At 35.4% G+C, this 12,580-nt stretch overlaps 2 protein-coding genes across 2 annotated transcripts; one reads left to right on the top strand and one right to left on the bottom strand.

The window, feature by feature from the left end:
* Positions 1 to 6,488: 6,488 nt before the first annotated feature.
* On the top strand, positions 6,489 to 8,936 carry LOC116005352 (seipin-1). Its single transcript, XM_031245637.1, has 2 exons — positions 6,489 to 7,080; positions 8,093 to 8,936. Exons 1-2 carry the CDS (start codon positions 6,538 to 6,540, stop codon positions 8,780 to 8,782), a joined length of 1,233 nt encoding a protein of 410 aa, XP_031101497.1. The 5' UTR covers positions 6,489 to 6,537; the 3' UTR covers positions 8,783 to 8,936.
* A 3-nt stretch (positions 8,937 to 8,939) lies between these two features.
* Positions 8,940 to 11,818, bottom strand: LOC116005363 (isopentenyl-diphosphate Delta-isomerase I-like). The gene is made up of 6 exons (XM_031245649.1): positions 11,498 to 11,818; positions 10,916 to 10,971; positions 10,490 to 10,581; positions 10,046 to 10,148; positions 9,835 to 9,972; positions 8,940 to 9,424 (listed from the first exon to the last, which is right to left on the bottom strand). Exons 1-6 carry the CDS (start codon positions 11,743 to 11,745, stop codon positions 9,171 to 9,173), a joined length of 891 nt encoding a protein of 296 aa, XP_031101509.1. The 5' UTR covers positions 11,746 to 11,818; the 3' UTR covers positions 8,940 to 9,170.
* Between the last annotated feature and the right edge of the window lie 762 nt (positions 11,819 to 12,580).

The following is a 12,580-nucleotide window of genomic DNA, read 5'->3' as shown; positions in this document are numbered from 1 at the left end:
TTTTGCGGAGTGACAGCCCATATGCCCTCCACTTGCATATCAGACACCATGTGCATAGTAAATCCACTTTGTATAAATAGGGGTCATTCCCCTCACTGGAAAGGGGGACTCATCAGTACTACACTAATACACTTGCGATTTGCCGATTGTCTTTATCCTGCTTACTCTTTATCACTGTTCGTCACCCGTAGAGCGATATAGCTTCGAACCGCTCAGTCGTTGACCGGTAGACCGACCGTCTGACCGGCCGAGCGACATTCTTCACTACACGTAACACAAGTATCCGTAGCGTAATCGTAGACCCCGTTTACATTTACGCTATCACCAGGTAAATATAAATGTCACTTTTTTTTTTTTTGCATAAAATGTATCAAATAGGCATTCAAACTTTATCCGTAAAGTCAATTAGTCCCTCAAACTTTTTAAGGTTGCAATTAGATACATAAACATGTCAATTTAGTCATGAATGCATAATTACCTATTAGTGACCTGTAATACCTGGTAAATATAAATGTCACATTTTTTTGCATAAAATGTATCAAATAGGATATCAAACTTAGTCAATTAGGCCCTAAAACTTTTTAAAGTTGTAATTAGATAAATAAACATCTCATTTTAGTCATCACGACATAATTACCTGTTAGTGACCTGTAATACCAGGTAAATATAAATGTCACTTTTTTTTTTTTGCATAATATGTATCAAATAGGCCATCAAACTTTGAGTGTAAAGTCAATTAGGCCCTCAAACTTTTTTAAGTTGCAATTAGATACATAAACTGGTCAATTTAGTCATCAAGGCGTAATTACCTGTTAGTGACCTGTAATACCAGGTAATATAAATGTCACTTTTTTTTGTTTGCATAAAATGTAACAAATAGGCCTTCAAACTTAGTCAATTAGGCCCTCAAATTTTTTAAAGTTGTAATTCGATAAATAAACATGTCAATTTAGTCATCACTGCATAATTACCTATTAGTGACCTGTAATACCAAGTAAATATAAATGTCACTTTTTTTTCATAGAACGTATCATATAGGCGATCAGACTTTATCTGTAAAGTCAATTAGGACCTCAAACTTTTTAAAGTAGCAATTAGATATATAAATATGTCAATTTAGTTATCAAGGCAAAATTACCTGTTAGTGATCTGTAATACCAGATAATATAAATTTCACTCTTTTTTGCATAATATGTATCAAATAGGCCTTCAAACTTTACTTCTAAAGTCAATTAGGCCCACAAACTTTTTAAAGTTGCAATTAGATACATAAACATGTCAGTTTAGTCATCAAGGCATAATTACCTGTTAGTGACCTGTAATACCAGGTAAATATAAATGTCACATATTTTTGCATAAAATGTATCAAATAGGAAATCAAACTTAGTCAATTAGGCCTTCAAACTTTTTAAAGTTGTAATTAGATAAATAAACATGTCATTTTAGCCATCACAACATAATTACCTGTTAGTGACCTGTAATACCATGTAAATATAAATGTCACTTTTTTTTGCATAATATGTATCAAATAGGTCATCAAACTTTAAGTGTCAAGTCAATTAGCCCTCAAACTTTTTAAAGTTGCAATTATATACATAAACATGTCAATTTAGTAATCAAGTCATAATTACTTGTTAGTGACCTGTAATACCAGGTAAATATAAATTTCACTCTTTTTTGCATAATATGTATCAAATAGGCCTTCAAACTTTACTTGCAAAGTCAATTAGGCCCACAAACTTTTTAAAGTTGCAATTAGGTACATAAACATGTCAATTTAGTCATCGAGTTATAATTACCTGTTAGTGACCTGTATTAGCTGGTAAATATCAATGCCACTTTTTTTTTTGCATAAAATGTATCAAATAGGCATTCAAACTTTATCTGTAAAGTCAATTAGTCTCTCAAACTTTTTAAAGTTGAAATTAGATACATAAACATGTCAATTTAGTCATCAAGGCATAATTACCTGTCAGTGACCTGTAATAGCAGGTAAATATAAATGTCACATTTTTTTGCATAAAATGTATCAAATAGGCCATCAAACTTAGTCAATTCGTCTCTCAAACTTTTTAAATTTGAAATTAGATACATAAACATGTCATTTTAGTCATCAAGGCATAATTACCTGTTAGTGACCTGTAATACCAGGTAAATATAAATGTCACATTTTTTTTTGCATAAAATGTATCAAATAGGCCATCAAACTTAGTCAATTAGACCCTCAAACATTTTAAAGTTGGAATTAGATAAATAAACATGTCAATTTAGTCATTACGACATAATTACCTATTAGTAACTTGTAATACCATGTAAATATAAATGTCACTTTTTTTTGCATAATATGTATCAAATAGGTCATCAAACTTTAAGTGTAAAGTCAATTAGGCTCTCAAACTTTTTAAAGTTGCAATTATATACATAAACATTTAAATTTAGTAATCAAGTCACAATTACCTGTTAGTGACCTGTAATAGCAGGTAAATATAAATGTCACTTTTTTTTTGCATAAAATGTATCAAATAGGCATTCAAACTTTATCTGTAAAGTCAATTAGTCCCTCAAATTTTTTAAAGTTGAAATTTGATACATAAACATGTCAATTTAGTCATCACGACATAATTACCTGTTAGTGACCTGTAATACTAGGTAAATATAAATGTCACTTTTTTTTTTTTTTTTTGCATAATATGTTTCAAATAGGCCATCAAATTTTAAGGGTAAGTCAATTAGGCACTCAAACTTTTTAAACTTGCAATTAGATACATAAACATGTCAATTTAGTCATCAAGGTATAACTACCTGTTAGTGACCTATAATACAGGTAAATATAAATGTCACTTTTTTTTTTACATAAAATGTATCAAATAGGCCTTCAAACTTAGTCAATTAAGCACTCAAACTTTTTAACGTTGTAATTAGATAAATAAACATGCTAATTTAGCCATCACGACATAATTACCTGTTAGTGACCTGTAATACCAGGTAAATATAAATGTCACTTTTTTTTTGCATAATATGTATCAAATAGGCCATCAAACTTTGAGTGTAAAGTCAATTAGGCCCTCAAACTTTTTTAAGTTGCAATTAGATACATAAACTGGTCAATTTAGTCATCAAGGCGTAATTACCTGTTAGTGACCTGTAATATCAGGTAAATATAAATGTCACTTTTTTTTTTGCATAAACTGTATCAAATAGGCCATCATACTTAGTCAATTAGACCCTTAAACTTTTTAAAGTTGTAATTAGATAAATAAACATGTCAATTTAGTTTATCAAGACATAATTACCTGTTAGTGACTTGTAATACCAGGTAATATAAATGTCACTTCTTTTTTTTTTCATAAAATGTATCATATAGGCCATCAAACTTTATCTGTAAAGTCAATTAGGCCTCAAACTTTTTAAAGTTGCAATTAGGTACATACACATGTCAATTTAGTCATCGAGGCATAATTAATTGTTAGTAACTTGTAATACCAGGTAAATATAAATGTCATTTTTTTTGCTTAAAATGTATCACATAGGCGATCAGAGTTTATCTGTAAAGTCAATTAGGTCCTCAAACTTTTTAAAGTAGCAATTAGATACATAAGCATGTCAATTTAGCCATCAAGTCATAATTACCTGTTTGTGACCTGTAATACCAGGTAAATATAAATTTCACTCTTTTTTGCATAAAATGTATCAAATAGACCTTCAAAGTTTATCTGTAAAGTCAATTAGGCCTCAAACTTTTTAAAGTTGCAATTACATACATAAACATGTCAATTTAGTCATCAAGGCATAATTACCTGTTGATGACCCGTAATACCAGGTAAATATAAATGGCACCTTTTTTTTTTTTTTTTGCATAAAATGTAACAAATAGNCTTTTTTTTTTTTTTTTGCATAAAATGTAACAAATAGGCCATCAAACTTAGTCAATTAGGCCCTCAAATTTTTTAAAGTTGTAATTAGATAAATAAAAATGTCAATTTAGTCATCAAAGCATAATTACATGTTAGTGACCTGTAATAGCAGGTAAATATAAATGTCTTTTTTTTTTTGCATAAAACGTATCAAATAGGCATTCAAACTTTATCTGTAAAGTCAATTAGCCCTCAAACTTTTTAAAGTTGCAATTAGATACACAAACATGTCAATTTAGTCATCAAGGCATAATTACGTGTTAGTGACCTATATTACTAGGTAAATACAAATGTCACATATTTTATTTTATTTTTTGCATAAAATGTATCAAATAGGCCTTCAAACTTTACGTGTAAAGTCAATTAGGCCCTAAAACTTTTTAAAGTTGCAATTACATACATAAACATGTCAATTTAGTCATCAAGGCATAATTACCTGTTAATGACCCGTAATACCAGGTAAATATAAATGTCACTTTTTTTTTTTGCATAAAATGTAACAAATAGGTCATCTAACTTAGTCAATTAGGCCCTCAAATTTTTTAAAGTTGTAATTAGATAAATAAACATGTCAATTTAGTCATCACTGCATAATTATCTGTTAGTGACATGTAATATCTTGAGCTGTCAAAACGGGCCGGTCCGTTTAACCCGTGTTTTAGGCTAGTTGGGCATGGAAAATATCAGTCCGGCCCGTATTCAACCCGCCCCGTTTAACTCGGATGAAAGCTGGGTTAAACGGGCTGAGCCGGATAACCCGCGGGCCGGCCCGTTTAACCCGCCTTTAAAAAAAAAAAAAAAAAAAAACGCTGCATCACCCCATGCGTGACCCATAGTCCCATACAAGCTGATAGTGGAGACATCATGCGTAGGTTTCCCATTTCCCATAATCACAATTCACATTCCCATATTCCCATTTCCCAATTTCCCATTTTCCCCATTCCCAGTAAAATTAAAATAATAAAATCCCTATTTTCCCATCCCCCTAAAATTAAAATAATAAAATCCCTAAATCCTTAATCTTCCTAACTCCCTGTCCCTCCCATTTCTGGCGCCGACCTTCTCCAATTTTTCTACTCCGGTCTCTCTCCATTTTGTGTTGTGTAAATATTTAGTTATTTATGTAAAATTTAATTTACCAAATTTATTTGATAAATGATAAATTTATAATTGATATGAATCAAATAAATAAATTAAATCGTACAATCATATTTTATATATTAATAATATTATATATTTTTAAAAAATTTTTTTTATTTTAGGACAGGCTGGCCCGTTTAGCCCGTCACATACGGGTTGGGCTGCAAATCCCAATTAGTTTAGAAAAACGGACCCGGCCCGGCCCGTTTTAGGTCTAACCAGAGACGGGCCAGCCCGTATGGGCCGGGTGGCCCGTTTTGACAGCACTAGTGGTAAAGATTTAAAAGTCGTGGAATTAAATCTGGAAATTTTAATAGTCATGGACCAAAAGTGGATATTTCTCTTATTTTATTACTCCCTCCGTCCCGAATTGGATGTCTTATTTGCTTTTTGCACGTTTTTTAAGAAAGTAAAGTAAATGTGATGTGCTTTTCAATTATGCCCCCAACTTTTTCACTTTTGGAAATAAAAGTAATAAAGAAAGCAAAAGTCATAAGGGTAAATGGGGAAAAGTAGAATGATGGTGATGTTCAATTTTGGAAATAGGACAATATTTTGGGACAAACTAAAAAGGAAAGTAAGACAGATAAAATGGGACAGAGGGAGTACATCAATCACTAATTATGATAATTTAATATTTAATCATTATCACCTATTTATTTATTTGATATCTGATATTCATAAAGTCAGGTTTCAGTAATTGATAATCTAGATTATTGTATCAATAGACTGACTATATAATAACCTCATCACGAATACCCTACTTCCTATGGTGCGAGAATCTTCAACAATAGGAAGTAGTAGAAAGTCGCCCTGGATTATTGATTTTGTACTTGCACGGATTTCCCTGTTTCTGTCTGGGGATTAATGATTTTCGTTAGTTGTTCTTTAACAGATGAAATAACGCCGTTTGGTTTGGTTTGATGCGTTCCGATCCATTCCAAACCAAAAGGTTTTCGAGGTTTTGTTTGGTACTGTTGTTATGTTTTTTTTGTGTTATCTATCACTCAGGAATCAATCAATTGAGTTGCTCGTGCGTTGATATCTATGCAAGTAGTAGACGGAGAGCCGTTGTTCCATGGCAGCCAAGGTAACGACGACGGTGATGATAATAACGTGAAGGTTGCTCGAGAAAACATCAACGATGGTGAAACCAATAATAATAATAATGGTAAAACAATGACGTACATATTTTTAATAATAATAATAAAACATCAACACTTTCCAGGGAGTTTGTGCTTCAGTAGGTTGAGAAAGTAGCTATGAACAAATACTACATTGTAACAGAGTTAAAAAAAAATAACTGTTGACAATTTTATTTTAATTAAAAATGAGTTTGACGTTGAAACATGTGTTCTTAGCTACGTATATACACGTGTCAACTCGTCGTCTTGCATGCTCCGGTCCATTATCATAAGTGCGTGTTGTGAGTGCAAGAAGAGAAGCAAAGCAAAGGAATTGTGGAACAATTAAGCCGATAGCTATGCCGGAAACACGAAGAGCCGACAGGGAAGATGAACTCGCCGGCGCGAAAGAAGCGAGGAACTTATCGGAGTGGTTCTCGAAGCTCGTATCTCTGCAAGCGGAGACAGTCTCGGCCTGCTTATCCGCGCTCTCATCGCCGCTTTTCTCGCGCCGTCGCCTCTTCGACAGGACGGCGGCGAACGATACGTCGGAGATGGGAGGTGGAAGCGGCGGTTTGGTGAGGAAAATCGGGGTGGGGATACTAGCGGCGGCGTATGTTGGGATGATTCTAACGATTCTGTTGGTTGTGGCGGCGGTTATGGGCGTGGCGGTGGTGAGGATCTGGGTGGAGGAGCCGGTGTTGTTGAGGGAGAGGTTGAATTTTGACTACACAGATGCTCACCCTAAGGCCGTCTTCTCTTTTGTTCACCGCGAATTTAACACTAAATTTACTGTTGGTAAGAGTAAGAAAATGGGTGTTCCTGTTGGGCAGACATTCTATGTTTCTTTGCTTCTTGTAATGCCGGAATCCGATTATAACAGAGAGCTTGGGATCTTCCAGGTAATCAATTTATATATTCTTTTGTCAACATTATATTCAATTCACTTCAATGATGAACCAACATAGATAAGTTGGTCAACTTGATAACTACAAGTTTTCAAGATTAGACTCAGATTTGTTGACATTCTTAGTGTTCTTGTTGACCTTCCAGGTAGAGTTGTCAAAACGGGTCCGTTTAACCCGTATTTTAGACAAGCTGGGTTAGAGAATTACCAATACTCAGTGTGCAAAAAGTGCATTTTTAATATACTAGAAGTATATCCTTCAGTAATTTATATTGTTTAGGTTAATAGAGTTGTGGATTCACTTCCTAACCCAAGGTTAATAGAGTTGTGGATTCACTTCCTAACCCATCCCAACCCATTTTTGGATGAACCCGAGATGCGCAAGCCCGTATAGTTTTGACAGCTCTACTTCTTGGTGCTTTGCCACCTAAGATTACAAATCCCATTGACCTTCTTTGTGTTTTGCCATGAGTTTATCATCCACACCATGGGTTTTCCTCATCCAAAAGTAGTTGAGACTGAACAAATTCTTCAATATGAGGAATGGAAGCTTGTGTTGAACATAATATATTATAAACTAATAAATGTAGTCTTAAAAGATAGTTTCCAATCTTATGGCCGACTTTCCACCTTTGAATGTGAGTGAATGAGTTAAATCCTTAGTATGAATGTATGATGGATGAGCTAAATTACTAAACTTGGAGAGTGGATGGATAAATGAATTAAATTGTGAAATGTGTCAAAATTAGTGGACAAGTCCCCGAGCCCTCCTCTTGGAGTGTGGGTGGATGAATGAGTTAAATTGCCCAATATGTCAAAAGTAGTGGACGATTCCCTGAGCCCTCCCTCCATTCCTGCCTTGAAACTTAGAGTGGGCGAATGTGTCAAATTGCGGAATGTGTCTGCATAGTCTTCAATAGCATCTTTAACGAAGACTTTTAATTGAAAAGAAACATAACATACTGATAGGAATTAGTTTTGTGATTTGGTTGATTGCTTTTCATTAGGTGGCTGCAGAGCTCATATCAAACAATGGAGGCATAGTGACAAGATCAAGCCATCCATGTATGTTACAGTTTAGAAGCCAGCCAATCCGACTTATGCGAGAACTGATCTGGGGCATACCCCTGCTACTAGGAATAGCATCTGAAACTCAGAGGATAGTCATTCCAATGATAAGGCACAAGGAAGGTTATCCAAGAACAGAGGCAATCCGGGTGATCTTGATGCCACGGGCTAGCACGCTGGCGCTGCCACAGGTATACGAGGCCGAGATCATTCTCAAGTCTCATCTCCCTTGGATGAAAGAGCTGTTGTACAGATGGAAATGGACATTCTACGTGTGGGTGTCGATGTACATTTACATGGCGCTCCTCGTAGTTTCTCTATGTTGCTTCAGATCACTTATGGTCCCTGTCCTGACAACAACTGTTAGGGGGTACGACGAAGAACAGTTAATGTTGGAACCCTCGGAAGACAGGGTTGGAGAGGAAAGAAATGTCCCCGAGTCATTGAAAAGGCGCAGGCTGAGCAGCAGAAGGAAGGCAATGCTTCGGCAGAAGGTTGTGGCAGAGCCAGCTGAGACTGTCGATTCTTCTGCTTCGAGCTATACAATAACCAGAGACGACACAGCTCCACTTCAGGAAGACACCGAGGACTCAGAATCTGTTTGCTTCAGAAGCGGAGGCGAGGAATAACAGCCAGCCCTGAATATGTTTCATCTTTACATATATCACTTGTACCTTGCAGTTTCAGTGTCTCTTGTTATCTCTTCCTCTAAACAATAATAAGCTGAAGTTTCCATGGAAGAACAGTGATTATCTGCAATTACACTGCACCAGCTTAACATGACTGTAGGTCTGTAGTTAGTCATTATATATCAGTAGTTGCAATTTCTCGAATTACATAACACAAGAAAGATAGCAAGTTCACATATATTACTAGTTCCTAACAGCCAAAAGTAGCATAAAACTTGAAAGTTCAAGCATGAAGCACGAAACTAAGCAGACGACCATAGAATATCTTTTTGCTCAGTGAAGTGAATGGTAGATGTAAGGGTTTAGCAAAAGCTCAGCCAATGGCTGTTTAGGCCAACTTGTGAATGGTTTTCATATCTGCAGCTTCCATTAGGGTGCCTTTCTCGACATGATCCCACCATTTGAACAAGAAATTTTCCACGACTAATCTGAACCAAGGGGAAAGCTTTATACCATCCTCTCCAGCATTTGCTTTCCTCAAGATCTCTTTCAGCTGTTCCCTATTCACATATTTAACATCTGCAACTTCATCCGGGTTCGGGCGCATGCCAACATCCCTCACAATGAAGAGAAGATAATCAACTGCCAATGATTACAACCATGCATAAGTACTGGGTATGCATCTATGCTTTGTGTTTTAATGTAAATGAAACATGAAAAATGTACAATGCAAGACAGGAAAAGAGCCATATCACTTGTGCATAGATAACTGAAAAGATCATTTTCACATAGATAAAGAGAAGGGTGGGGCATCCCAGCCAAGTATCTTAGGTTGTTGACTTGGTAACAGCAAGGTTTTAAGTTTGATTTTCAGTGATCTATTGGCCTTCTTGATTTGAGTTGGCCATCTATGAACAACTTAGGTTGATTTATCTCCTTGTGGTCCTTTGCTGGCTAGGGTCACATGATAAGGTTTATCCAGGCTACGGATTTCCTTCATCACACACACACGCACAAAAAATAAAAATAAAATAAAATAAAAAGGTCATTACGTTCATGCTCTCCCCATCTCCCATCAGAAGGTGCTTTATACAGGATACGGCCCAATGTTGTGAATTCATCAACTGGGACATCCTCTGCAGGAATCCCCAGTTCATCAAGAAGCTTTCTTTGTGCAGCATTCCTCACACCTATAATATGAAGCAGAACACAATGAGCTGACGAAAATGGTAATTCCATGGATGAGTTAAGAGAAGTATATACCAAGAGCATTCTCTTCAATCAACTCAGACTCCCGGTACAGAGGATGGCTGCAGCAGGTGTTAGTCCACACCAAAGGGAAGGTGACCTTTGTCGCAGATCGTTGCTGTGCATATCAAGAACGAGGGAATTATACAATATAATCAATGCAAATTTGTGAAAAGGAAAGATAAATTTCACCAGATGATAACAAAGAAAAAGGGTTTTGCAGCTTTTGAAAAGTGTTTTAGGCATATTTCCATAAACTATTCAAGTTGGTATATCAGAACAATCTGAAAACAGGTTTTCAAAGACCAGTTGAAATGAAAGTTCCATATAAGCAGGTTTGAGCCTATTGGAAAGTAATTATTGATAAGTGAATTATCTTAAAGCACATATTTAAGCTGTTCATCCAATCAGGGCCTGAATGGTGCTGAAATGATCATTGATATTGTTTCCTATACATACCTGAAGAAGCAACTCATAGTTTGAATTAAATAAGAAAACACTGAAAGCTCTGTGAAGCAGATTCTCAGATTCAATCTTCTCCATAAGATGACCTGCATATTGATCATATAATTTCACTGGTCAGACATATGAGACTTGAACTAAAATTCCCACAAATAGGAACTTGGTGGAACCATAAAGAAGAATCAGGGGGTTATCAAACACTAGAAAAGAAAGCAACAGAAGCTGACAATAGTCATCTGATTCCTAAAGAGCAACACTCAAAACTGAACAAAATGCCCTCATTACACCCCTTTAATGATGATGAAAATAATACAGAATAACTAAAATCCAGAATTCCATGCTTGATGATTAAGGGAAGATATTTTATCAGAAGCACTTGAAAGGTAAAGAAAATTAACTCTTATAGGCATAGATTTGACTTACAATTATACTTGGTATCATGACCAACAACACGGTCATTCTCATCCACCAAAATACACCTGCACCCAAGAAACAACTAATTTTTAACTTCACAAGGATAGGTGGAAATGATCATCAAAACTAGAAAACAAGTTCCTGCTGTCTTTGGATATTGACTTGAAAAAACAATTCATAACAAGCAAACTTCAGTTGCCACCACCCGCAACCATCAGAAAGCCAAAATCGGACACAAAATTGAATCCCGGCAAAGTTACAGAGCTTCATGTGAGTACCAAGCATGGCCTATAAATCACCTGCATGTTGAATCGGAGTGCTGCCGTGTGGGGGCTGGGAAGGAAATTTCACCTTTACACACAGGAATCAATGGCAAAATTGAGAAAATGCTAGAAGGTGCTAGGTTTCTGCGATTTCTATCCCTAAAAGCTACTATTTGGAATTACTTAATTAATAATACTCAGGGAAGATGAAAATGAAAATCAAACAACACAGCGATGCACGCATGCACGAGGTTTACAGAAATTAGAACAAAAACCCTTCTGATCAATAATTAAACAGAAGAAAAGGACAATAAGAGTAGGTACTCACTCGTCGTCAAACATGAGGCGGCGCTGGACAGCATCCATGTTGGCATCAGTGATGGTGTCCCCCATGGTGGAGGCGGCGCGGACAGAGTGTACTGAAGCTCGGCAGCGGAGGCGGATCGGCATAATTGAAAGAGAAGAAGAGGCGAAAGAGAGTGATGAGAGGAATGAAGAATTGGCAGAGTAAATCGCCGGCCGGGCGACTAGGGGAGAGAATCTCCGACAGATTTGAACAGAAGCCATCATCGACATTGGGATATTCACAGTGTTCGTTCCTCTTTGCTTCTTGCAGCCAGCCTTGGCCCTTGGCGTCTTTGCTTCACGTTTCTCTCGCTTTCTTCATATATTTATATTTATGTATATTATAGTAATAAGATAAACATAAATCTTTTTATAAATTATTTACTACAAACTACATTTCCCCAACTATATATATACTATTAAATTAAATCTTTAAAAAATAAAAATACTTGCAAATTAATAAGTAAAATAAGCAAAGAATAAAACGTTAATTTGACCAGTAAATAGTAACAATACATGCAAAATATAACTAATTTGCTATGACACATAATATCAAATAAAATTTTTATTATTGAGTAATAATTTTAATTTTTTGGGTGTGTAATAAGAACATCCATACTACTTTGGTTTTTTACACAATTTTTTTAGGTTGTAATATATGATAGATACAAAAATATGATTGAAAAAGAAAAAAAGAATGTTTATGACAATTAAAAAAAGAAAACGACTCAACGATTAAAATCATAGTGGCCGCCAGCTAGCAGTCACTTTGACGTGTCCGTTGGAGCGCATGAGTGCGCAAACTTCACTTTTTTTTCTTCCCTCAAGAAAAATATTGCTAAAAATCAAGTCCCACGTCAATTAAAAAATAATTGCTAAATTCTTGCCTATTATAAAAACCAAGAAAAATGCATTGGTTGGTGTGATTTTCATAAGACAAGTGAATGGTAAGTAGGTTGTTATCTTACTGTCGTTTATCCTTAAACCTTGTATTATATTAATGATTTAAGCATGTGTGGTTGTGTTTCCAAAAAAAAAAAATCAAAATGGTATATTCTTGAATTTT

This window comes from Ipomoea triloba, chromosome 2 (genome assembly GCF_003576645.1).
Source record: "Ipomoea triloba cultivar NCNSP0323 chromosome 2, ASM357664v1".
NCBI classification, from domain to species: Eukaryota; Viridiplantae; Streptophyta; class Magnoliopsida; order Solanales; family Convolvulaceae; genus Ipomoea; species Ipomoea triloba.
Note: the sequence above shows the minus strand (reverse complement) of the source record. Positions and strands in the feature narration are given on the sequence as shown.